Genomic DNA, 24,670 nt, shown 5'->3' with positions numbered 1-24,670 from the left:
CATATTTGGAGAAATGGTTGTACGTATTCAAACGGAATGTAATGTTGCAAAAATGGGAACATTTATATAGTTAACAACATGAACTCCTTATTATTAACCCTGTGAAAATATAAATAAACGTTTTAACAGGGGAACGTTTTAATTTCTCATTTAAAGAAATCTAGTATTTGACCATGTCTAACATTTATTTTATAGGTTTTACAAATAAGTAAGCAGTTATGATCTGCAATACTTTAAGCAACTTGACTATTATTTATTAAAGAGCCATACAGGCACTTTGTCTCATGGGGATGAAAGACAACAATTCCCAGAATGCTTTGTTGCCCTACAAGGCCACTCCTAAAGCAACACTGGATCAATTTCACTTTCCCACCACGATGCATTTATTTTCATAAAATCAGTTCAGTTAGAGAACAGATACTACAATGTACTACAAGTGTCTGTTCAATATGTGATTTAGCCGCTGAAGGAGTGTCACACAGCATAAACGCTGCAGGAGTCAACTTACATACATTCGTTATGAGCTGAATGAGCTCTCGTGATGAGAGCTGAGGTAAACGCGACTGCACTCGCGGCATAGATTCACAGCACGTGTTCAGTATGGCGTGTTTTCAGTTCATGCCTTTGAAAGATTAACTTTCAGAAGAAATGAGAAGGAAATCTGAGAAGTTAAAACACTTACTTTGCTCTGCCGGCCGCACCGTTTACATGAATGCCTGAGGCTGCAGCTGTGAGTGAGATCTCCCATCCCCCATGCTCGGGTTGAAAACATGTGGAAATGGCTCCCTCTGCTGGCTGTAGTTTTTAACCTCTGGCCAAAAGTTCCTATATACTCTCCTGAACAAAATCTTAAGACCAGGGGATTTATTGCATGTTTTACACATTTCAAACTAGTGGATCATAAACGGGTTGTAAGTGCTGCTTCAAAATGCCAAAAGAAGAAACAGGAGCAAGAGACAAAAAATAGAGAGTAGGCAATTTATTGAAAACTGCATAAAAACTGAAACAGGCCGTTCATCAGCTGATCAAAAGTTTAAGACCATAGCCCAAAAATAAATGCACAACAAAAAGTGTCAAAAAAGGACTCAGTAGTGAGTAGCCCCACCGTTCTTGTTGATCACTTCAAAAACTCGTTTCGGCATGCTTGATGCGACATGCTGTTTCCAGGAGGCTGGTGGGCTTGACGAAGGGTATCCATGGTCTGGAATTGACGTCCATTTTTGTAAACTTCCCTTCCCAAATGTTCTCAATGGGATTAAGATCAGGGGAACACGCAGGATGGTCCAAAAGAGCAACGTTATTCTCCTGGAACAATCCCTTTCGTCAGGCGTTGTCCTGTTGAAAGACCCAGTCATTACCGCACAGACGGGGGCCCTCGGTCAAGAGGGATGCCCGCTGCAACAGATCCACATACCCAATCACCGTTTGACACCCCTGCACAACCTGAAGCTCCATTTTCCCATTGAAGGAAAAAGCACCCCAGATCATGATGGAGCCTCCTCGACTGTGCCGCGTAGAAAACACCTCAGGTGGGATCTCCTTGTCATGCCAGTAACGTTGGAAGCCATCAGGACCATCCAGGTTACATTTTTTCTCGTCAGAGAATAAAACTTTCTTCCACTTTTCAATGTCCCATGTTTGGTAAATTCTAAACGGGCAAGTTTGTGTCGTGGGAGGAGATGTGGCCTTTGAAGACGTTTTTTGTTCTTGAAGCCCTTCTCTAGCAGATGACGTCTTATGGTTATTGGGCTGCAGTCAGCAGATCGTTTTGGGCCTACCACTTGACTTTTTTGTCCCATAACTCTCAGGATTTTTTAAGAAATGTAAAATGACTGTCTTACCGTGTCCAACCTCAGCAGCAATGGCACATTGTGAAAGGCCTTGCTTCTGCAGCTCAACAATCCTACCACGTTCAAAGAGAGAAATCCTTTTTGCCTTTGCCATCAGGAGATCTTGACAGTATGACTGCTTGAAGGACAATGACATACGCAACAAAAATATATTTCTCAATATATTAGTTGACAATATATTTCTCAATATATTAGTTGACAATATATTTCATGTGTCTCCATATATTGTGAAATTTACATGGTAATATATCATATGATATATTATATAATAATATATTATATATGCAAGTTATATATTGCAATATATGGGACAATACTGCAATTATTGCCGTTTTCATATATTGAATAAATACATTATACTATTCAATATATTGCTATGTATATTGAAATATATCCTACAATATATGAAATTATATATTGGAAGAGTCATTGTATATATATGTAAAATTATATGAGATAATATATCTCAATGTACTGGATAATATAATCAGATTTATATGGGAACATATGTCTTAAATATATTGATTTATATTACATAGTATATAATTATCATATTGTATACATGGTAAATATGAAATAATCTAATGTACACTGTCTGTCATATATTTTAAAATATAACAGATTAAAATATAATATAGAAATTAGGGCCGCGACTCGATAAAAAAAAAATCTAATTAATTAGAGGCTTTGTAGTTAATGAATCGCATTTTAATTGCATATAAATATTTGACCTGAGAACAATGAGAAGTAATTTTTCACATGTATTTTTAGTATACCATTGAATAATGACTGAATACATAAGCTTAATCAACAAAATATTGTTTATTTATTTCAGTCCAGCAGACCAGTGCATGTTTGCCAGTTTAGCAAAAGCATTTTTGTGATATTTGAGGCTCAATGTGCTGCGGTGATACGCGAATTCCTTGTTGTATAGCTTGCACACAACCATGCTCTTGACGACGCTTCCATTCTTTCGTTTTTTCAAAACAAAATTTCCCATCCACGGGGCCGAGCAAAGCAGTCTCATCAGCTTCTTCGTTCCATAGCTTCGTTCATGTTCACATGGTTCGTTGTTGTCGTGACCATAGAGGGTCGTGACTCCGGAGCGCTAGTTGGTGTTCCAGTATAATTGGTCCGTCGAAACTCATTCATTGAAAAACGTTCCGCGGTGCAAAAATAAGTGTGGTAAAAAAAATTTTTTTTTGCGATTAACGCGTTAAAGTCACGTAATTAACGCGTTAAAGTCACGTAATTAATTAATCTTAATTAACGCGTTAAAGTCCCGGCCCTAATAGAAATATTTTCTAAATGTAGAAAATATATTGAATGTCATGCACCATCATATTTTCTAAATATAGAAAATATATTGAATGTCATGCACCATCTGATTTGGGCTATTGTTAATCAACCTCTGTAAACATATGCAGGAGCTTGCTTAACTCACAAAAAATACTTTGTTTCAATAAACATACATGAAATAATTCAGTTTTGTTTGTATATCAATGTATTTTAATATATGAATCAATATATAGCAATAGGTTGTCCATCCATATATTGCTATATATTTTCAAATATATGAGGAAGTTTCTGATACATTGAAATATATTTTCTAATGTATTGCAATATAAATTCTAGTATATTGCAATATATTTTTGTTTCGTAAGGGCGAAAGCCATATTTTTGTGCAGATTTGACCTTTTTATGGCTATGGTCTTAAACTTTTGATCAGCTGATGAACGACCTGTTTCAGTTTAAATGCAGTTTTCAATAAATTGCCCACTCTCTATTTTTTGTCTCTAGCTCTTGTTTCTTCTTTTGGCATTCTGAATCAGCACTTACAACCCGGTTATGATCCACAAGTGCGAAATAAAACTTGCAATGAATCCCCTGGTCTTAAGATTTTGTTCAGGAGTGTATATTCTCCAGGGTTTCTACTGATAGGAAGTCATATGCTAATCGCTGAAGTAACCCTTTAAACTTTGTTTCATATCAAAAACAATTTGGATTTTCTTGGGCAGTGGCACGTTGAGACAGAGCCTGAATGTGTGTCTCACGACAAATGTGTGAGAGTTGGCAACCCAGAGACGTGTGTGTTTGTGAGTGAGTGAGTGCGCGAGAGAGTGAGTGAGTGAGTGAGTGCGCAAGAGAGAGAGAGGCGGAGGGAGAGCTAAGGAAGTGCAGCTGAACAAATAGGCTGTGTGTGTCTTTTAAACAGTCTAAAAAATTAATTATGAAACGCAATATGTGGCGGATGGTGTTGATTCTGTGGCGGACCACCACAAATTAGTCTATGTGTGGGAAATACTGTATATGTACAATTTAAATCCAACAGGACACTTTAGAACTGGTTCTATTAAAAAAGGGGTGAGGGGATTGGAACCAACAAATTTCCATCATGTGTACCTAATTAAAGGGTTACTTCAGCAATTAGCATAAGGATATCTATCAGTAGAAACCCTGGAGTATTTTCGAATGATCGTGCAAGAGATTTATGCATTTTATTTCTGGAAAAATTCCTCCGATGACGCAAATATCTTCAATTTGCATCATCGGAGGAATTTTTGGCCAGGGGCTAAAGACTACAGCCAGCAGAGGGAGCTTCTTCCGCATGTTTTCAACCCACGCATGGGGAGTGTGATCACACTCACAGCACTCAGCTCAGTCAGCCGCAGGCATTCATGCAAATGGAAGAGTGTTTCAACTTCTCAAACTAATTCTTATTAAAAGTTAGTGGGGACGTGTTTACCTCAGCCCTTTAAGACTTAAAATGTTGATATTCAACAAAGTTGCAAGTCACTCCAGTGCCTTCAGCGTCCATTAGAGAAAACTCTGCTCAGTCCGTCCTTTATGGCTCTGCAGATTTCCCACAGCGTTCTTCCTTCCTTACCACCAATGTAACAAAGTTCAAGTTTAGGAAAGAAGCACACAAGATGTTCAACGTAATTTTATTGATAAAATAAAGAAACAAACAAAAAAAAAAGATGTTAGTTGGAATCAGAATGGGAAACCAGAACCATTCATTTCCTATTGATTCATATCATGGTCTCACCAGATCTCATCAAAATTATTGTAATTCAAAAGACACTTGAAACTAATTTTAGATTTGAAGATTTGAAAGAAATGAATCTTACACAAATATATCTCAAACCCTTTTAATTCATAGAAACATAACCACTGAAGGTTAACAGCATGTGTTCAAGGTTAACACTTTCTTGTTACAACTCCAGAGACAACGGCGTGGCTTTCTTCTTTGAAAATGTTCTCAACTCTGTTTATCAATATGCAGGAGATGCTATCATACATCACAGTTTGACACCTTAAATAAATGTCATTTTGACACATAAACGTCTTCCCTTTAGGCAGTCTTTTTCTCGTCCCCACGTAAAAACAAGGTATCCTCAGAATTGAACTTCTGGGAATGCAGAAATACACACTGCTTATAACCAATTTTGACTCCCTCTGTACCCTTTTCCAAGCTCAGTTCAATGAGGAATCAAAATAATAAATAAAAAAATCTAAATAAAAAAGGACTTCAGAGAATGTGCTGAGAAAGGCTCGCTTCCCTTAGGAGCCGCAATTGAAATAATCACCCGGTAGGTCCAAGCCTTTGAACAATGTAACCCATACAACTCCAGCCATATTTCCCTCAAGTCTAGGACTCGGTCAAAGTCTCTGTCTTCTGATACTGCTCCAGCTCTTTTTTCTTCTTCATGGCAAGCTGCAGTTGCTTTTTGATAAGCTGGATTTGTGTTTCCAAGTCTGTCAATTCCTGTACTATTGGGTTCTGGGCAAGACCTAGCAAGTCGGTTCTTCCGTTAGATGTGGCCTGTAATGGGAGCTGTCTCTTCTCCTGTGGGGACAGCAGTTCTTTACAATGTGAACATTCCAGGTCATTTTGTTGTCCCTCTTGATTGGACAGTTTTTGCCTGTTGCAATTGGAAGTTCCCAAAGAGTTCCATGGAATTTGCTGGTTGTTTCCAACATTGCAGCTTAATCAGGAGAAGAACAATATCACAATATCAGTTCATAAACACACATTTTAGGAAGCTTGTCATGCAAAGTTATAGTTATCCCAATAAAGAACATTATGGCAGTTATCCATATGACTTTCTTCCATGCAACACAAAGAAATCTTTTGAAAGACTGGTTGCTTTCCACAATGTAAAAATAATAATAATAATAATAATAAAAAAAAAAAACATTAAAAAAATAAGTTACCTGGTTGCCTTAACATTTTTAGTTCATTGAAAAAATAAAATAATAAGTTAATACAATGAACAATTTTTGAGAGTTTTGAGAGTTCATTACACGTATCTACACTGTAAAAATATCACACAGTATATACTTTTAAAACATTATGGTAACAATATTAGACATAATATTTAAGTAGTTTTCATGATTAATTAAATATTATTAGTGGAATGTGCTTTTTAAATTTAAGTTGACTTTGAAAACAAAATTAGAGTAAATGGAAATTACCTGTTTATATTTGACTTTCAGTTATGTTATTCAATTAATAGTCTGCTTGATGCTGGCTGGCACAAGTAGAAAACAACTTGTTATTGCACTAGCAGTTATTGCTCATTGAACAAAGCAACATCCTTCATAATAATAATAATAATACTTGCAGATATTCACATCACATCCTAACCAAAAGCTCTACTCTTCTGCACAATGGTAACGGTCAAAACTTCAACATAACAGAAATTCTTTCAAATGTCAAATGTAAATAAAACTGCACAATTGAGATAATTCTATTCAAATAAACAAGTAACCTTATTTTCCTTCATTTTAACAGCTTAATCAGTTCCTCAATTCAAGCCTCAAACTTGCTTACATTTCCTTAAAAAAATAGGAAAGTATATCTTGGTTTTATACTACACTGAACCACAATTTTCTAAAGAAAATATACACTCTATTTTTAATTATCGCCTTATTTATTTATTTATTTTGGAGAAAATTACAAGAACCATGATTATTTTTTTACAGTGAAGTCACTCCTCAACCCTACAAACATTTTGTTCTAAAATATAGATAATGATCAATTGATCATTATCTTGTTTAATTAGTTTTGTTCCAATGTTATTTTAATTTCAAAGTAATCAAATAACACAAAGTTGTTGTAAATGCAGTTATCATTAATTCCAATGCAAAACTCTCTGAGCAGCACTAATGCATCTAATTCTCAATCACTCCTCAATGTTTTATCATTGAGTCTGCAGCGTTCTGGTCTGAAGATCTTTCCTGCAACACTAAAGATTCTCTCCACAGCTGCAGAGGAAGCTGCTATGGCAAGATGGACAAGTATATTCATTTCTTATATTTTTTTCTTGAATTTCAATTCTACTTCCTTCAATTCAAATTCAAATTGTAATTCTGTCCTGTTTTTGACATCAATTCAAATTCAAGAATTAAATTGGAATTTATGAGTCATTGTCAATTCAATTCTGAATTGTGCACAAGCCTGCTAATGTGAGTATCGCTGGTGGATGAGAGATAAATCATTGTGTTTGTCTGATAAAGATATTTTTGTGAGCCCTGTGAGCAAAACCATTCTGGTTGCCGTTTCTCCACATGCTTTCTAAACAATCCCTCACGTGTACTGAGAGGGGAGTTGAAGCTCATCAAATATGCAAATATTATCCAATCCTAGCCGTGTGGGTTTACTTCCAAGTCTTGAAAACGCCCATAAAAACGAGCGTTCCAGGGGAGAGCCTTAAAACCAGTGTAGAAAATTATTACTTATAGCTTGTTACTTATTCATTATGATGTTTTTGAATGTAAAAACCACACAAACTTCATAACCTCAGACAACAGTATTGTAACATGTTCTAAATGTTATTGTGTTTTAGTGGACAAGGAGTTTAATGTTTATGTGACACTATTCATTTTGGTGTTGTGGACTGTTATCATTAACTTCATTACCTGTTATTGGAGGTTCGGGTTAAATATGCGAAGAGGCTCCACCCCCTAGGGTTTTTTGGGGGGGAAAAGCGGAAAAAGGGGGCAGAGGAGTGCCTCGCTGTTTCAAGTGCGGTTCTCTGTTCAAATCGGGGTGTGTACGGCGTGGGTTGTGGCCTACAACAGCCCAAATAAACACCCCTTTTCACCAACATGTCTCATTATTGCCTGAGAACGCTACAGTATATAAAAAAGCCAGTTCATGACACCTTTAACTAAATGCATACCATTTCTAGGCATGTTCCCCGAACTATATCTTAGGAGGTTGTTTAAAGTACACCTTCTTAAGTGCAATGTGGCTGAATTGGTGCTCCAAATTGATTATTCACTCTATGCAGGGGCTGTTTAACTGTGGGAAAGCGATGTTCTCTATAATAGAAGTACTTCAGAAATAGTTGAAATGGCATTCATCAGGACTAAATCCAACCATGGATATTTTATATAATTTTGAAATGATCCTCTCATGGCCAAATGTATCACACATCAACCTACTACACTTTGTTTCATTATTTCACTTTATTGTCATAATATATTTTGTCATAGTTAATTTACTTTACAAGCAGGGTTAATTGCCTGCATCAGATTATTTTAATTTCTGTTATTGGATGAACTACTCAATAAAAGCACAACACACTAAACATATAATCAACAGAAACTATGTTGGAGAAAGAAAAAAAAAAGATTAAGGCTCTGTGTCCACCAAAGCGTTTTTTCATGCTGCTGGCTGGCGTTTTCAATTGTTTTCAATGAGAGCGGCGTGATTTTAGAACGCCTGGAGGGCAACGAGGTGCTGAGTGAGTATTTCACGCTCAGGCGCTGAGCGCTCAGCGTTTTTTACTGGTCGCCGAGAGTTGTCCAATCACAGCGGAGGAGGGGCGGGACAAACACAACACAGACCAACCGCCAGATTCTGCGTTATCAGATGACAACAAGCATCATCAGATTGTCATCAGATGACAACAAGCAATAATAACGGAACAAAATGATTTAAATCAAGAGCCAGAGCAAATACTTTACATTGTATCTGCAATTTTATATAGAATCAATACAGAAACAAACTACCTGTGAAATTAGAAGCACTTCCGCGGATTTTCCATATCATAACAAGAGTCTCACTCTCAACTAAAGAATAAAATGCTGCGTATCCAAAATACTCTCAAGCGCTCACAACGAGCCGTTTTCAGCAGAGCGCCTAGCATTTTCAGCTGGCTAAACACGCTTTGGTGGACACACGGCCTAACTGAGAACTTTTCAGTAAACACAAATTACCATTAAGCCAACAGAAATCAAAATTTAAGTTTTTTAGTATTTAGTATGACAATGTCAGCTTTAAAGTTATGAATAAGCTGGTATGTTCCAAAACAATGACAACATTTGCATTTCGGAGATTTAAGCATTCAAAACTTACAGTCTCTCACTTCCGTTAAAACAAATTACAGATTTTGATGACATCATCGCACACTTCACCTTCTCGTCAAATCTTCTGTCCAATCAAATACTCTCTAGAATCTAAAGCCCGCCCCCTACGCTGCTGAAGACGTTGCGAAATCGGTCACTTTTTAATACATTTACTAATTTCTACATGGTGAACAGCACATAGCACACTATATATGGGATAGGAAACAATTCAGTGTAATTATGCTTTCAGTTGAGGCGAATAAAGTCTGGTTTCACATTAGTTTCACGCACCGCAGCATCGCACACACAGTCTAGACCAGAGCGGTTGACTAGAGACACGAAAGTGCAGCTCGCATCATATGCCTCAGTCAGAGCAGACAACAAACATATCGGACCCATTTGAATTTTGCAAAGAATGCTGTATTTCAAAGCGATATGGAGGAGATTATGATGATAAACGGTTAGAGGAAACTGGCTTTACCAAACAGAAAGGCTCTAGTCAAACTGTGATATTAACGAAGTTTCAAAAAAGAGGAGGAGCTGCTAACAGCTGGAGGCGTTTCAGGGGAAATAACGTGAACACATTGAATAATGTGGTGCGTTTCAAGGCACTTCAGCAGGCCTTTAAGGTACAGCTTAATGTATAACTTAGGAACGACGTAGCGTTAAGAAGGTTTAGGAAATGCAGCCCTGTTCTTGTGGGTCAAATCATTTAATGAACTGCCTGACCTGTTTCCCAAAACCGGTGTAATAAAAACTGAACAACAAATAACCCCTGTTACTTTAACAAGGCTTTATGTCATTTTTAGAAGTGTGAAAGCTCCAATTGTTTTTGCAATTACAAGAAAAGGTTACTGTACATTCTTCAAAATGTCTCTTTGTGTGTTTCTTGGAAGAAAGAATGTCATTAATTGCAGTGTTGTTAACTAAAGCCAAAAACTATTTTAAATCTTGTCTGCTAATTGAAATAAAGCTGAATAGAAAATGTATTATTCTTAAATGTTAGATTGCTTTTTTTTTATTATCCATTGACACAGCACAATTATCTGAGAATGACTCTACTTCAGGTCTTTAATTTAATGTTGCTTGAATGCTACAGAGTATTTGAAAGCACCTTTTCTATGAGAGCAGTTTACCTTTTCTCCGGTTTTGCTACAGTCTGTAATTTGTCTTCTTTGAAAGTCGGGTTAAGTGCTCGATGTAATCTCTGAAAAACAATTAAATGAAATATTATTTAAGTGAAGAAGTGCTGAGAATTACAAAAATGAGCAAAGCATTCCCTTAATGCTACAACAGGTCACCCAGACTATATGTAATTATGTTTAATACAACCATCCTAACACTCTACAAATGAACTTACTTGACTGGTGTGGAGCCAGTATTTATGCTGCGACGACTCCTGCACTCTGGGTATCAGCCAGCGATGGACGATGTGTTCACCTAGTGTGGTGAGGAGAGACAGGGCCACTCCAATGCATAGCATGACAAATAACCCTGAGAAGTGCTTTATCCCCATCTGTAAAGTCTGGATATGACAGCAAAAATTCAAGGTTAGAAAAGAGGAATAGTTCACCCATGAATTAAAATTTGTCAGTATTTAGTCACCCTCACATAGAACCCCATATCATTTACACAAAAGGAGATCTTCTGCACAACTGAAATAGACAGCATTTTTTAATGGCAATCAAAGCCCCGTTTCCACCGAAATTACCCGGAACAATTTTTCCCAGAAACTCGCTTTCCCACAGACTACACCTGTCTGCATTTCCATCGTGGTCTAAAGTCCCGCAAAGGTTAGTCCAGTGACGTAGAACTGCGCGAGACTTTCCAGAGCCCACTGGATTTCATCCTACGCAAAAAAACTTCATAAAGCCTGGTCGTTGGATAATACGTCATATTTTTTTAAACTTCATTGCTGATTCGAATAGTAAACAACTCTTGCATGCACGGCAACAGACTTTTAGGTTGAAATAACATGCAGCGTGAGCTTAACCAATCAGCATGTTCAGTGCCCAAATCCCACCCCCGAAAGTTCCTGAACTTTGAAAAAGTACTACCTCGCAAGCAGGGCCATTTTGAGGGAGAAATATTTACCCGGAACTTTATTTATACCCCGGTTCCTGCGGTCGAAACACAGGCCCCGTCCACACGGAGACGCGCTTAGCTGTATACGTATAAATTTTGTACCGTATCAGCGTTTTGTCCACACGGATCCGGTGTTTTAGAAGCATGCATCCGATATTTTTCGAAACCGGGTCCCAAAGTGGGTAAATCTGAAAACGATCATTTTCTGTTTTCGTGTGTACAGCGAATCCGTATATTTTCTGAAACGGTGATGTCATCACACTACATCGAGCACGGTGAAAGAGTTAAGGGACACAACTACGGGCACTGGGCATGCACACATCAATATCGTGTCATTTATTTAACGTATCTGCATTGTTGTAAGGGTATGTTTTGGGTTGGGGTAGGTGTAGGCATTAATAAAACACATCTGTTAAGTAGCAAATGTATTTATTGTTATTTTATTGTGAGATTTTGCCTCACCTCCGACCACTGCTATACCCCTTCTAGCCACAACTCTTCTTCTCCGTTTTTAGTGTATTTCTGTGGCAGAATTACAGCGCCACACACTGGCCTGGCATGCAAACTACATCGTTTTTAGTCCGTTTTTGTAATCTCGTGTGGACGCAGTTATTTCTTGAAACGAGGAAAAAAAAAAGATCGGATTGGGAAAGCGCTGGCTTCGTGTGGACAGGGCCACAGAGTACCACCCCAAAGTCCCTAGTTCCTGGAGAATATTCTTGCTGTGGAAACGCAGCTAAATAACACACACACATTCGCACGAATGCGCGCAACCTAATGGTATACCGTACAAACTGTATATTCTATCCCCTTACACTAACCCTACCACTAAAACTGCCCATTGCAGGAAAATTTCAGCATTTTTACATAAAAAAAAAAAAAAAAAAACTCATTCTATTTGATTTACACGTTTGTTTCCTCATTGGGACCTCAATTAAGGTCCTCACATTGAGTCACCATGAGTCAGTGTGCATTGAGGTTGAAGTCCCCACAGGGATAGAAAATCATGAGCATGCACGCACGCACACATGCATACACACAATTAAAGCATCATAAAAGTAGTTGGAATGACTTCTGTGCTATGTTCCAAGAATCATTGCCATTTTCCTCTGAAAATGTTCCTCTTCAGCCAATCTCAAATCCCTTTACCTAAATTGAACAAGCAAACCATACATTTTCGATTGAAGAAAGAAAATACATGATTGGAATGACATGAGGGTGAGTAAATCATAATGAAAGTGAGTTCTGAAAAATGAAGAAAAATAATACACTACATTTCTTCTCAAGAGGATAAAATGTTATGGGTTGTTAGATTGGTTTTAAGATCCTACAGTTCTAAATGCTGGTTTTATGGGACTCTCCATAGACATAACAGAATTTACTGCATTGATACTGTACAAACTGTATATTCTAACCCCTTACACTAACCCTACCTCTAAACCTACCCATCACAGAAAACGTTATGCTATTTTTGATTTTCAAAAAACATAATTCTGTATGATTTATAAGCTTGTTTCTTCATGGGGACCAGAAAACCCACAATGTCAAATTGTACTCTAAACCTAGGGTTTACATTAGTTCTATTTCAACTTTATTTAACTGACAAAGAAAAAGAAAAGATTTCCAATGTGCACCCAATCTTCCAATTTCCAATCTTAATTGTATTTTGTAAAAATAAAGCAATTTTAATTTTGATTGCTCCAAAAAAGTTGTGACAAAGGCTAAATAAAAGTGAGAAATGTATAAAACATCCAAGTTAAACTCTTTTGAAATAGAAGTAGGTGAACTGTGAATTGGCAGGTGTATCATGTTTGAGTTTAAAAGGAGCATCTGGGCCCAAGCTCATTTCAAATGGTCTAAAAGACAGTGGAAATGTGTGCTGTGGTCAGATGAGTCCACATTTCAGCTTGTTTTGGGGAAACCAGACATTGAGTTTTCACTCCCAAAGACGAAAGGAACCATCCAGACTTTCATCAGAGACAAGTGCAAAAAGTTGCATCAGTGCAAAAGGCATGGGTGACTTGCATTGTTGTGAAGGTACCACTGACCTGGAGGCGTTATATTGGGATTGTACAGAGACATATGCTGCCATCAAGATGACATCTTTCCTGGGGAGCAAGACAATGCCCGACCTAATTTTGCATGTGCTAAACCAGATTGGTTTCTAGACACTCTACACCGCAGAAGGGATGTGCTTGACTGCCTGAATGCAGCCCAGATCTGTCTCTTATTGAAAATGTATGGCATATCATGAAAAGGAGACTCAGACAATGACAACCACGGCTTGTATCAGGTGAGATTGGGCCAAAAAAATCCACTTACAAAACTTCAACAATTAGTATCCTCAATTCCCAAACCTTTTAAAAAAAGTGTAATTAAAAGGAACGGGAATGTGACCGTGGTAAACATGAATCTGACTTAACTTTTTTGGAGTGTGTGTAGCAGTCATCAAAATCATAATTTTGGAAATCCTTTCTTTGTACTTTTGTCAGATTTTATTCCATTTTACAAAATGTCCTAACTTTTCTTGATTCGGGGGTTCTATAAACCCGATTCCAAAAAAGTTGGCGCACTATACATATTGTGAATAAAAACAGATTGCAATAATGTGGAAGTTTCAAATTTCAATATTTTATTCAGAATACAAATTAGATGACATATCAAATGTTTAAACTGATAACATGTATAATTTTAAGGGGGAAATTTTGTTGATTTTAAATTTCATGGCATCAACACATCTCAAAAAAGTTTGGACAAGGCCATTTTTACCACTGTGTGGCATCCCATATTCTTTTTATAACAGTCTGCAAACATCTGGGGACTGAGGAGACAAGTTGCTCAAGTTTAGGAATAAGAATGTTATCCCCTTCTTGTCTAATACAGGCATCTAGTTGCTCAACTGTCTTGGGTCTTCTTTGTCGCATCTTCCTCTTTATGATCCGCCAAATGTTTTCTATGGGTGAAAGATCTGGACTGCAGGTTGGGCATTTCTGTACCCGGATCCTTCTTCTATGCAGTTATGATGTTGTAATTGATGCAGTATGCGGCCTGGTATTGTCATGTTGGAAATTGCAAGGTCTTCCCTAAAATAGATGACGTCTGGATGGGAGCATATGTTGTTCTAGAACTAGGATATACCTTTCAGCATTGATGGCGCCTTTCCAGATGTGTAAGCTGCCCATGCCACACACACCCATGCAACCCCATACCATCAGAGATGCAGGCTTCTAAACTGAGCGCTGATAACAACTTGGGTTGTCCTTGTCCTCTTTAGTCCGGATGACATGGCGTCCCAGTTTTCCAAAAAGAACTTCAAATTTTGATTTGTCTGACCACAGAACAGTTTTCCACTTTGCCACAGTCCATTGTAAATTAGCTTTGGCCCAGAGAAAACACCTGCGCTTCTGGATCATGTTTAGATATGGCTTCTTTTTTGACCTATAGAGATTTAGCTGGCAACGGCGAATGGCCCGATGGATTCGGTTCACCGGCAATGCTTTCTGGAAGTATTCTTGAGCCCATGTTGTAATTTCCATTACAGTAGCATTCTTGTATGTGATCGAGTGCCATCTAAGGGCCCGAAGATCACACGCATCCAGTATTTTTTTCCAGCCTTGACCCTTACGCACAGAGATTGTTCCAGATTCTCTTAATCTTTGGATGATATTATGCACTGCATATAATAATAACTTTTAACTCTTGGCATTTTTACTCTAAGAAACTCTGTTCTGCTATTGCTCCACTATTTTTCACCACAGGATTGGAGGAATTGTTGATCCTCTGCCCATCTTGACTTCTGAGAGACACTGCCCCTCTGAGAGGCTCTGTTTATAGCCAATCATGTTGTCAATTGACCCAATAAATTGCAAAGTGGTCCTCCAGCTGTTTCTTATATTTACTTTTAACTTTTCTGGCCTCTTACTGCTACATGTCACATACAACTTTTTTGGAATTGCAGCAGTGATGATCCAAGGTTGATCCAAAACGAGGGTACCCGCGGGTAGCCGCGGTTACGAGTCATCCAAAAATATTTTAATGATATTCGGGTTGCGGTCGGTCTGGTCGTTTGAAATAAAGATGACGCGGGACAAAATGCCCGATTTCCCAACACGTTGAACTGAGCAATTGTACCTTTTTAATAGACTATTCTTTTTTAAATGCATATATCCTAGCTCAGTAATGTCCAACACGATCACATGGTAATGCGTATCAATAGTACGAGTGTGCAATCTTGTGGAATGCATATGCCAAAATGAGTTTTGGGGTGCATGCTACGCAGTTTTTCAAGTGCATCAGATTTGCACTTTATGGCGTGTAGCCTATAGGACAAGCTCTTGGGTAGGATGGGGGTGGTGGGGTGGGTGGTTAGTGTGTATAATACGCCATAAAGTGTGTCTCATATGAATGCGAAAAACCGTGCATAAAACTCATTTTGGTGAATACATTCCAAGGCGGATATAAAATAATGAATAAATCAAGCCTTTTTTACACAACACTAGGCTATATCATACAGCATTCAGAAAAAGAACAGCTTGCAATTTGCGCTCCTAAGGGCTTTCACACTTTTCCAAAAGTGGGCTCTCTCTCAGCTGACCCGCTGATGAATTCTCCAAGCAGGGTCGAAACATAAACATCGCGCTCATCAATAATATGCATCTAGACAGGAATATACAAGTGCAATGATGTGCTGCCTCAGGAACTGTCTGCTCTCGCCTCCGCACCTCTGAGCGCATGTCAGGGTCTGAAACATTTCTCCTCCACAGGCTGGATTAATGGATATTATGCCAGGGAGCATTTACTACTTTTACAAAATGCGGTCAGGAAGCGGGTCGGGTAACGTTGCAATATTTTCTTTTTTGGGGTCCGTTTTGCGGGCTCGTTAGCTGAAAACGTTGGTCGGTGCGGGTTGTTTATATATTGACCCGCGCATCACTGATGTGCAGCTCTCATGAAATCCAAAATGAGCCAATATTTGGCATGACATTGCAAAATGTCTCACTTTCAAAATTGTATATGTCATATATATTCTATTGTGAATAAAATATAAGTTTATGAGATTTTTTTTGCTTTCCTTTCTTATTCACAAATTGTACAGTGTCCCAACTCTATTGGAATCGGGTTTGTATATCACTGTCATATTTTAACAGCTTTATTGAGTGAACATCATCCACATAACAGTATTTCTGATTTTCTGTTTGTGTCACGACTTACCTCTGTGACTGCAAAGCTTCTTTTGCCACAGGGCACCACCTTGTACCACTTATCATGTAGCATGTCCATAAATCCATCCGATTTGTACTGACTGACCAGCTCAGAGATATTTGAAGTCAGAGGAGAGTTCTGCTTGAGCCCAATGCCATAGCCTGTGAACAGAAAGACAATGCATTTTTTAATCTATGCTATTAGAGACCCATGTGCACACTAGTTCATTCACTCTTGCCTTGCTTTACTTGCCTTCAATTGCAAATGGCTTTCCCACTGTCAGCATTTTGCAGTCTGCATCAATAGACACTTCATAGTCTAAAAGAGCTTTGTCCATTATAAAAGCATCCAGCTTTTGGGGATCATCCCTGAAATAGTATTAAAGAGTTTGCTATTATACAGACTTTATTTTTCTGCATTCAGACATTTTTCGTCTATGAAAGTACAATGTCATGTAGCCACAATATAAACATTTGGTTAGTATTCTTGAATAAGTAAATTCCCTTGTCAAAAAATCTTAAAGGATTCCCATAAGAAACATGTACAGGATTCCATTTAGAATTTCTATCATATTTTGGAACCGTCCCAATATGATTCTGTTAGGAATTGTCTTTTAGGATACTTATACCTTGTCCTATAAGGTTCTTATATGATTCCTATTGGATTATGTGAGAATTGTCTAAATACATAAATATCCTGTTGGATGATTTCTACAGGATTTTAATGAAATCTCTCTCTCTCTCTCTCTCTCTCTCTCTCTCTCTCTCTCTCTCTCTCTCTCTCTCTCTCTCTCTCTCTCTCTCTCTCTCTCTCTCTCTCTCTCTCTCTCTCTCTCTCTCTCTCTAAACCACGCACGCATGCACAATTCTATGTTACTCTAAAAAGTAACTCATTAATTTATAATTTGTTTATTATAATAATAAAAAAGGAGTAATAAAAAAGATCACAGGAAAAAGGGAAATTGAAATTCCATTAAAATAAATCAGAATATCCAATAGGTTTCTAAGGATCCAATGAGATCCTACAGGACAAACTGAAATTCCAGTTGGATTTTTTGACAAGGGTTAGTCCACAATGAACCAAAACTACTAGACCCAGATACCTACATACGCTCGTAGATGGGAACACCGAAAGTTCATAACCTGAGGTTACAACTCACAGTTGCATCCTTGTTTAGCCTATGCAATTCAAAAACATATGTTATCTTGCAAAAACACATGCTGGATTGATTTAAAAGGAGAGACTTTGCTAACCTTCTTAGGAAAATATTGCAAATTTTATCTACTTCTCCTGAAATCTATTCATTCTGCCCTGCTTGAAGGAATTCTACACTGTAGCAATATTTTGGAGTATGTGGTCTGATTTGAAGACTGCATCAAATCATATCCTGAAGGTTGAGGAGACTCAAAAGAGGAGTTTCAGACAGGATATACGAAAGATGGAAAATCTCTTTAAAATGTAGTTAAGTGTGACCTGTCGAACTCTCACGTGACGTTGTCTGAAAACTCTTGGCATTAACTTATTTGCTTTGGTCATTCCAACAATTATAATTATAAATCATATAATATATATAATATATATATGTATGTATTAAAAAGCATAACTTGTCAGGCTATAAATGTCTCCCCCCTCCAATCTGTCCAGTCCATCCCTGACGGAGCAAAAGCTGACTTTAACTCACTTACATCAAAATCAACTGTGGGTGGTAGATCCTTTTTCTTAATTTGCACCCAAATATGCAAGTGCTTTACGCAGAGCTCATTGCGCATGAAAGAGAAAGAGGAGATGTGGTTGCACTCGGTTGCATTCATTTGTGCTGTTTGTGAAATTAAAGAATGAAAGCAAGATTTCAAATTATTGATTCAATCTGTTCATCTGGATGAATTAGTTTATTCATTCATCCTGCATGCTAATAAGTTTGCATGAATTCAACATAAGCATGCAAGTTGTGGGAATGACTAAAGTAAGTAGACAATATAAATATATGTATATTCTATGTATATTCAGGCTCAAATATATGTATATTATATGTATATTCAGGCCCTAAGTAGACGATATAATTATACACATTTATTTATTCAGGATTTATAATAGATAATTTAATAATTTTGACTTATAACTTATATATTCAGAATACAACTTAAGGATTCAGGATTTATATTTATATATTCAGAGTTATAACTATATATTCAGATTTATACAACCGTTCTTTCTGGTTCTCAAATTGAATTGGCTGAGAACATTTTCCAGCCATGCAAAACTCTCTCAGTATCAGCACTGGTACCATATAACCACCTGCATCGCTCTGCTTGTGGTGATTTTTTTTTTTTTTTTTTTTCACTATTTCATCACGGAATGTAGTTTTAAGAAGTTTTTTGTTGTTGTTGTCATAGACCCTTAAAGATGTGACTATATAAACATAGCACCTATTTTACTATTTGATTTGATGCTTTGCAGATGCCAGCTCCAGGCCGTCAGCAGCTGTTCAGCGCTTATGTACCCACAGAGAACAGCTTAATCTCTGCCCGTTCTTTTGGAATTTGCCGCTGGCTTGTATGTAGATAGTAGTTAAACATGAGATATCATTCATTTGGAGTATATACAACTGTCAATCTGTTGTCTTATTAATCTATAACTTGTGCCAGAGCAAATTGATTTGGCTAAGGGCATAGGTTCATAACTGGAACCACTTTATAAAAGGTGGCCTTAAAGGGTTAGTTCATCCAAAAATACATTTTGGTCCAAAAATAACAAAAACTACGACTTTATTCCGCATTGTCTTCTCTTCCGTGTTTGTTTTCAAACCTCAAATAAAGATTCAAATGGTTATGAATCAGCGTATTGATTAATCTAGCCACAGGAGGTCACATGCCAGTGTACCTTTTGTGCCGGTCCCAAGCCCGGATAAATAGAGAGGGTTGTGGCAGGAAGGGCATCCGTCGTAATTTTTTTGCCAAATTCATTACGCGAATCACGAATATGACTTCTATACTGGATCAGTTGGGTCCCGGGTTAACAAAAAATCGCTATCAGTGCCGTTGACCTACAGGGCACTGGTGGAAATTGGGCGTCAGAGAAGGAAAGGAGGAAAGTGTGTTAGAGGAGGAAGGCGTGTCCATAGCCAGAGAGAGAAGAGGAAAGGCAGGAGTTTAGGACTGAAAGTAGAGACTTTGAATGTTGGTACAATGACAGGTAAAGGCATAGAACTGGTAGATATGATGCAGATGAGGAAAGTTGACATTCTGTGCGCCCAGGAGACCAGGTGGAAAGGGAGCAAGGCTAGAAGCATTAGAGCAGGGTTTAAACTGTTTTATAACGGTGTGGACAGGAAGAAAAATGGAGTTGGAGTGATCCTGAAGGAGGAGTTTGTGAAGAATGTTCTGGAGGTAAAGAGAGTGTCAGATAGGTTGATTATTCTGATGCTGGATATTGAAGGTGTGATGTTGAATATTGTTAGTGCCTATGGTCCACAAGTAGGTTGCAAGCAAGATTAGAACAGATTCTGGAGCGAGTTGGAGGAAGTGATGCAGACTGTTCCCAGAGGTGAGAGGGTATTGATAGGGGCAGATTTGAAGGGACATGTTGGGGAAGGGAATTTTGGGGATGAGGAATTGATGGGCAGGTGTGGTCAGCTTCAGGAAAGGAACCCAGAAGGACAGAGGTTGGTAGACTTTGCTAAAAGTATGGAGATGGCTGTGGTGAACACGTACTTTCAGAAGAGGCAGGAACACAGGGTGAAATATAAGAGTGGTGGCAGGAGCACACAAGGTCAATATATCTAATGTAGATGCTGTGATCAGATGGAAATTAGTTATTGTAAAGTAGTGGTAGGTTAGAGTGTAGCTAGACAGCATATGGAAGATGAAGAGAGTAAAGGCAAAGCAGAAGACAAAGTGGTGGAAGTTGGAAAAGGAAGAGTGCTGTTTGGTTTTCAGGGAAGAGTTGAGACGAGTTTTAGGTGGTCAAGAAGGGTTTCCAGATAACTGGACTACTACAGCCAAAGTGATCAGGGAGATGTGTCATCTGGAAGAAGGAAAGAAGACAAGGAGACTTGGTGGTGGAATGAGGAAGTCCAGGAGAGTATCCAGAGGAATAGATTAGCTAGGAAGAAGTGAGACAGTGAGAGGACGGAGAAAAGTAGACAGGAATATAGGGTAATACAGCGTGAGGTTAAGATAGAGGTGCCAAAGGCCAGACAGAAAGCATTTGAGGACATGTATGCGATGTTAGATAGTAAGGAAGGTGAGAGGGATGTGTATCGGTTGGCGAGGCAGAGGGATAGAGATGGGAAGGATGTGCAGCAGGTTAGAGTGATTAAAGATAGAGATGGAAATGTCTAGACAGGTGACAGGAGGGTGAGGAAAAGATGGAAGGAGTACTTTGAGGAACTGATGAATGAGGAAAATGACGGAGAGAAGAGTTGTAGAGGCAAATATTGTTGACTGGCAAATATTGTTGATTGTCGAGGAAGTAGAAAGTATTAGCAAGGCGGAAGTTAGGAAAGCTTTAAAGAGGATGAAGAGAGGAAAGGCAGTTGGTCCTGATGACATACCAGTGGAGGTATGGAAGTGTCTAGGAGAGATGGCAGAAGAGTTTTTAACTAGGTTGTTCAGCAAGGTTTTAGAGAGCTAGAGGATGCCTGAGGAATGTAGGAGAAGTGTTTTTGTGCCGATTTTTAAGAACAAGGCAGATGTGCAGAGTTGTGGAAACTATGGAGTTATTAAGTTGACGAGCCATACAATGAAGTTGTGGGAAAGAGTAGTGGAAGCAAGGCTAAGGGGAGAAGTGGACATTTGTGAGCAGCAGTACGGTTTCATGCCAAGAAAGAGCACTACAGATGCATTGTTTGCTTTGAGAATGTTAATGGAGAAGCACAGAGAGGGTCAGAAAGAGCTGCATTGTGTCTTTGTAGATTTAGAGAAAGCATATGACAGAGTGCCAAGAGAGCCCCTTCTTGTTTGCGGTGGTGATGGACAGGCTGATAGATGAGGTCAGCCAGGAATCTCCATGGACTATGATGTGTGCGGATGACATTGTGATCTGTCTTGAGAGCAGGGAGCAGGTGGAAGAAAGTCTAGAGAGGAGGAGGTTTGCTCTGAAGAGAAGAGGAATGAAGGTTAGTCGCAGCAAGACAGAATACATGTGTGTGAATGAGAGAGAACCAAATGGAACAGTGAGGTTACAGGGAGAAGAGGTAAAGAAGGTGCAGGATTTTAAGTACTTAGGGTCAACATTCCAGAGCAATGGGGAGTGAAGAAAAGAGGTGAAGAAGTGTGTGCAGGCAGGTTGGAATTGGTGGAGAAAAGTGTCAGGTCTGTTGTGTGATAAAAGAGTACTAGCAAGAATGAAAGGAAAGGTGTACAGGACAGTAGTGAGACCAGTGATGTTGTATGGTTTGGAGACAGTTGCACTGAGGAAGGAGGAAGAGCTAGAGGTAGCAGAGCTGAAGATGTTGAGGTTCTCTTTGGGAGTGACGAGGATGGATAGGATCAGGAATGAGTACATCAGAGGGACAGCACATGTGAGATGTTTTGGAGACAAAGTTAGAGGCCAGGTTGAGATGGTTTGGACATGTTCAGAGGAGGGACAGCGAATATATCGGTAAAAGGATGCTGAGGTTAGAGCTGCCAGGCAGGAAGTCAAGAGGAAGACCAAAGAGGAGGTTTATGGATGTAGCGAAGGAGGACATGAAGGTAGTCGGTCTGAGAGAAGAGGATACAGAGGATAGGACTAGATAGAGGCAGATGATTCGCTGTGGCGACCCCTGAAGGGAACAGCCAAAAGAAAAAGAAGATGAATCAGCGTATTGATTCATGATTCGGATCGCCAATGTCACGTGATTTCAGCAGTTTGGCAGTTTGACACGCGATCCAAATCATGAATCAATTCGCTGATTCATAACCGTTTGACTCTTTATTTAAGGTTTGAAAACAAACACGGAAGAGAAGACAATGCTGAATAAAGTTGTAGTTTTTGTGATTTTTGGACCAAAAAGTATTTTTGATGCTTCAAGAGATTCTAATGAACTAACTGATGTCACATATGGACTACATTGATGATGTTTTTATTACCTTTCTGGACATGGACAGTATAGTGTGCATACACTTAGATACGCTGTCAGACTAAATATAAAATATCTTAAACTGTGTTCCGAAGATGAACGGAGGTCTTACGGGTGTGGAACGACATTAGGGTGAGTCATTAATGACATCAATTTCATTTTTGGGTGAACTAACCCTTTAACTACTATGCACTAACATTTTAATTAATAATTTGATACATTGCACTTATTTTGTACATACATGCTTTTACATTGTACTCACATTTTTTAAATTAACTGCATGTAATTAATTTATGTAGTTACATTTATAATTACACTGCTGACACTTTCCTTACACCTTAAACTTATCCACACCACCACACCTGTCCCTAACTTTACCCGTATCTCACCTCGATATCAGCAAAAGTTTGTTGCAATACAATATGAGCACAACAATTACATTGTACTTATTTTTTGATGTAAGTACATAAGGCCACCTAATATAAAGTAAGGGCTCATAACATATTTTTATTTAATTGAAATCTATAAAGCTGCTTTTGTACTTTTGACTGAACTTGTGCTTGTTTTTATTTCCTATTGTACAATCTTCTTATGCTTTTTTAACGTCTAATATTGTTAATTTAAATATTATTCATCAATATTAAAGTAATATTTTATATAAATACCATGCAATTTTTGGTATTGAGAAAGGGTCTGCTTGTGATTTTGATTTCAGTGAAGGCTACATTTTACACCTTTAGATGGCAGCAAAGACTTTTAATGAACGAGTCAGCAGCAAAGATTTTTATATTGAAAGAATTAAACCAGGTTGTAAACAACAGGACAAGCTATAAACCCAAAAATGCTGACTAGCACTGTTATGGGAAATCCCCTTAACTGTTAAAAGGACAAAGATTTACTCAGCGGGCATTCAAACTGATTTTGTGATTATGATTAAGATTGACTTGAGGAATATCATCTAAATGCAGGTAATGCACTCGTTTTGTCGATCTCTCTCATAATATTCTACTCTACATAATTCAGTAAGCTTAAATGAAGCGACTCAATGTTCCTTCTTTACTAGTTCTTGTGACGTTTTACAAATAGTAGCAAAGGTTTAAAGTCAACTTGCAAACTGTCAAACGGAGATTTTAACCCGTGGCGGAAGGAAGTACTTTCGAAAAAAATAGTTTTTTTTTAAGACACTCCATTGTTGTTTCTTGTTTATTTACACACGTGCCATCAATCTGTTGTATAAATGCAATATCACATGAGTAGCACACTGTGATATTGTTCATTTATACTTATATATTCAGATTATACAGTGTATTCGGAAAGTATTCACAACGCTTTACTTTTTCCATATTTTGTTATGTTAAAGCCTTAATCCGAAATGGATTTAATTAATTAATGGCCATGGCCAATGTCCTCATATTACAACCTCTCCTTGTAATACCTATGTCATACCTATGTCATTATGTGTCCTCATATGTCACAAAAACATGCACACGCACACACGCACGCACGCACACACACCATACCTGTCAACACTCCCGTTTTTGCCGGGAGTCTCCCGTATTTCACACCCATCTCCCGCCCCCCTCCCGTTTTGTAATTTCTCCCGGAAATCTCCCGTAATTTGTATGGCCCAAACCTCGTTCTTTGAATAATCACAAATGTGTTATTCCAAGGGTGTTCAGTTGCCAGATCTTGTATGAAACGGCGACTCATACATTTGACACATTGCACAAATTTCAAACCCTTTGTGGCCTCGACCTGGCAACCTAGTTGCGCTGTTGATATCTGCGCAGGGTGCAGGAAGTTGAATCAAGCATCATTAGTAGAAACCATGGTAGAAACGAGAGAAGACTCAACTGGTAAATATTTATTTTCTGTAATCCCCTGACTGTTACATTATATGATCACGAGTTTATTCATGCAAATGCTTTTAAACCATTTAAGAGCGACAAGACAAAAAGAATGTGCTGTATGAAAAACTCACACAACGCCCAGATTCAAGTTCTGTTTTGCGCTTTAACAAACAATAACACACACAATTATGCCAATATACCAGTTTTGTTAAGTGTCTTAGTAAGATCAGCCTTAAAAAGTTAAATAACATCTTAAATGAGTT

The 24,670-nt window shown here is 38.2% G+C and overlaps 1 protein-coding gene across 1 annotated transcript in view; it reads right to left on the bottom strand.

Annotated features, from left to right (window-relative positions):
- Nucleotides 1–5,006: 5,006 nt before the first annotated feature.
- grin3a (glutamate receptor, ionotropic, N-methyl-D-aspartate 3A) overlaps nucleotides 5,007–24,670 on the bottom strand; it is a 42,657-nt gene continuing 22,993 nt past the window's right edge. Inside the window, exons 5-9 of the mRNA XM_067433740.1 lie at nucleotides 16,749–16,864; nucleotides 16,506–16,657; nucleotides 10,570–10,734; nucleotides 10,346–10,416; nucleotides 5,007–5,839 (exon numbers count right to left, since the gene is read on the bottom strand). Coding sequence (XP_067289841.1) covers nucleotides 5,503–5,839; nucleotides 10,346–10,416; nucleotides 10,570–10,734; nucleotides 16,506–16,657; nucleotides 16,749–16,864 — 841 coding nt within the window. The 3' untranslated portion in view covers nucleotides 5,007–5,502. The remainder of the gene's footprint in view (nucleotides 5,840–10,345; nucleotides 10,417–10,569; nucleotides 10,735–16,505; nucleotides 16,658–16,748; nucleotides 16,865–24,670) is intronic.

The sequence above is a fragment of the Pseudorasbora parva genome, chromosome 23 (assembly GCF_024679245.1).
Source record: "Pseudorasbora parva isolate DD20220531a chromosome 23, ASM2467924v1, whole genome shotgun sequence".
Classification (NCBI taxonomy): domain Eukaryota; kingdom Metazoa; phylum Chordata; class Actinopteri; order Cypriniformes; family Gobionidae; genus Pseudorasbora; species Pseudorasbora parva.
The sequence above is the reverse complement of the archived record's forward strand: the minus strand, read 5'-3'. Positions and strand labels throughout refer to the sequence as shown.